Raw genomic sequence first — 2,438 nt, forward strand, 5'->3', positions numbered from 1 at the left:
TTGAAGGTCAGATAAAGATTTCACAGATAAGAAAAAGCTAAAGGAGTTCATCACCACTAAACTAGTATTATATGAAATGATGAAAGGTATCCTTTAAGAAGAGGAAGAAGAAAAAGGTAAAGATACAAATTTTGAACAACAAATACACATCTATCAAGTGAATCTAAAAATCAAGTGAATAAATAATCTGATGAACAGTATGAACTGGTGATTGTAATAGAATCAGGGACATAGAAAGGGAATGGACTGACTATTCTTGGGAAGAGGGAAAGGGGTGTGGGGTGAGGGAAGAGATTGGGCAATAATTGTGCACCTATGGATGATGCTAGTGGGTGGGGAGTGAGGGCGGTGAGTGGGGTGGGCACTGGGTGGAGGGGAGTTATGGTGGGAAAAAGGAATAACTAATGTAATAATCTGAACAATAAAGATTTAATTAAAAAACAACAACAAAACAAACAAACAAAAACATGCCATTCTCGGGAGCACTATCTCAGTACTTTGAGATTCTGCTTTCTGGCAATTGTTGACTCAAATAAACTCACAAAAATAAAAAATAAAATAAAATAAAAAAATTTCCTTCTTTGGCTTTTACTGCCTTCCCACTTTGCAGAGGAATTCCTGTGCAAAGGTTTATAATATGTCCTAAAAAATATTGCCACTCTAGAAAACAAAAAAGGAAAAAAAAAACCCACCTGGCTGTGCTGAAGAAGTTATATTTTCTCTTGGGAAAAAAAAAAATACCTATGTCTCTAGTCTTGTTTTTATTTTTAATACAACTTTGTTCCCATTTGAGGGGTAAGTGTTGGTGATAGAGATAACTTTGTTGTTTTACATTATTTACATATATGCTAGAGAACATAAAGGAAATTTTTGGAAACCTAATTCTTATATAAAAAGAAAGAACTTCCTCTTGTGTCTCCTTTCTACAACAGCAACCCAGAATCACTTCAGTTAAAGGCTGCAGTAGACAGTTGGAATGCCATTGTGACAGATGTCAGAAACAAGATTGCATTCCTTAGGGTAAGTTGTAAAGTATATTTAGAGTAAATTGACTGAATGCTGTAGGTGGTATATACTTAAAGAAAACATTTAACATTAAAAACAATTGCTAGAGTAAGTTAAGGAAGAAGTAGATTTCATTTCAGTTACTAAAGTTTATGCCTTTTTGAGGTTTGAGATCTGTTAGTTCCACATAGTTGGTTGTAGCTAGCAACCAACTTAGTATAGTAAATGATAAACTCAGTCTGCCTCACACCTAACTTTTCTAGAATTTCAAAGCTAACTCTGCTCCAATAAGAAATAAATGCCTAACTTGGTTTTAGTAATTGTGTGTTTACAGAATTAAAAGGAAGATCAATGCACTGGCTGGTTTGGCTCAGTGGATAGAGCATTGGCCTGCGGACTGAAGGGTCCCGGGTTCGATATTGGTTGGGGGCACATGCCCGGGTTTCGGGCTCAATCCACAATTGGGGGTATGCAGGAGGCAGCCGATCAATGATTCTTATCATTGATATTTCTATCTCTCCCCCCCGCCCCTTCCTCTAATAAAAACCAATAAAAAAATATTTTCTTTTTTAAAAAAAGGAAGATAAGCAGACCCCTATTATTTTTTAATGTTAACTTTTTATGTAATTACTAGAGACCCAGAGCACGAAATTCATGCACTGGGGATGGGAGCCCTCAGCCCAGCCTGCGCCCTCTCACAGTCTAGGAGCCCTTGGAGGTGTCAGTCAGTCAGACATCCTTAGAGTTGCTGTGGAGGCAGGAGAGGCTCCCACCACTGGCGCTGCACTCACCACCCATGAGGCCGGTTTCTGGCTGAGTGGAGCTCTCCTGTGTAGGAGCGCACTGACCACAGGAGGCAGCTCCTGCGTTGAGTGTCTGCCTCGTGGTGGTCAGTGCGTGTCATAGTGACCAGTCATTCTGCCCTTTGGTCAATTGCATATTAGCCTTTATAATATAGGATTCCAAATGCAAAATAATGAATTCTTAATTATTGGTTTAATACTATTAGGACTGTTATAAAGGTAATGTAACGAAATAATCAACGGAATATTAATTTGTTTTGGGGTATTTTTGTATTTCTAAAAGTTTATATATAACCAGAGGCCCAGTGCACAAAAATTTGTGCACTGGGGGTTTAAAAAATTTGGCTCTCAAAAGAAATTTCAATTGTTGTACTGTTGATATTTGGCTCTGTTGACTAATGAATTTGCCGATCAGGGTCCTAGGAGAAATGGGCTTAGCAAACAAGTTCTAGGCGTCAAGAAAGGGCCCTTGGAGCTTGGGAGTGAGGAAGCGAATGGTGAAGTGCCTGGGGAGGGGAGAGAAGAGGGAAAGGGAAAAGCACAGGCGTGCTCCCGGAGGGAGAGCAGACCGGGTCCTCCATCCTAAGGATTTTAAGGGCAGAGGTTTTAGGGGGGGTTCCAGGGATTCCT

At 39.5% G+C, this 2,438-nt stretch overlaps 1 protein-coding gene across 3 annotated transcripts in view; it reads left to right on the top strand.

The window, feature by feature from the left end:
- Positions 1 to 2,438, top strand: part of DZIP3 (DAZ interacting zinc finger protein 3) — a 139,335-nt gene that overhangs the window by 103,435 nt on the left and 33,462 nt on the right. For all 3 annotated transcript variants that reach the window (XM_015561230.1, XM_015561228.1, XM_015561229.1), the window contains one exon: positions 933 to 1,020. In XM_015561230.1, the coding sequence (XP_015416716.1) occupies positions 933 to 1,020 (88 nt within the window). The remainder of the gene's footprint in view (positions 1 to 932; positions 1,021 to 2,438) is intronic.

Source organism: Myotis davidii, unplaced genomic scaffold (assembly GCF_000327345.1).
Source record: "Myotis davidii unplaced genomic scaffold, ASM32734v1 scaffold16, whole genome shotgun sequence".
In the NCBI taxonomy this organism is placed as follows: Eukaryota; Metazoa; Chordata; class Mammalia; order Chiroptera; family Vespertilionidae; genus Myotis; species Myotis davidii.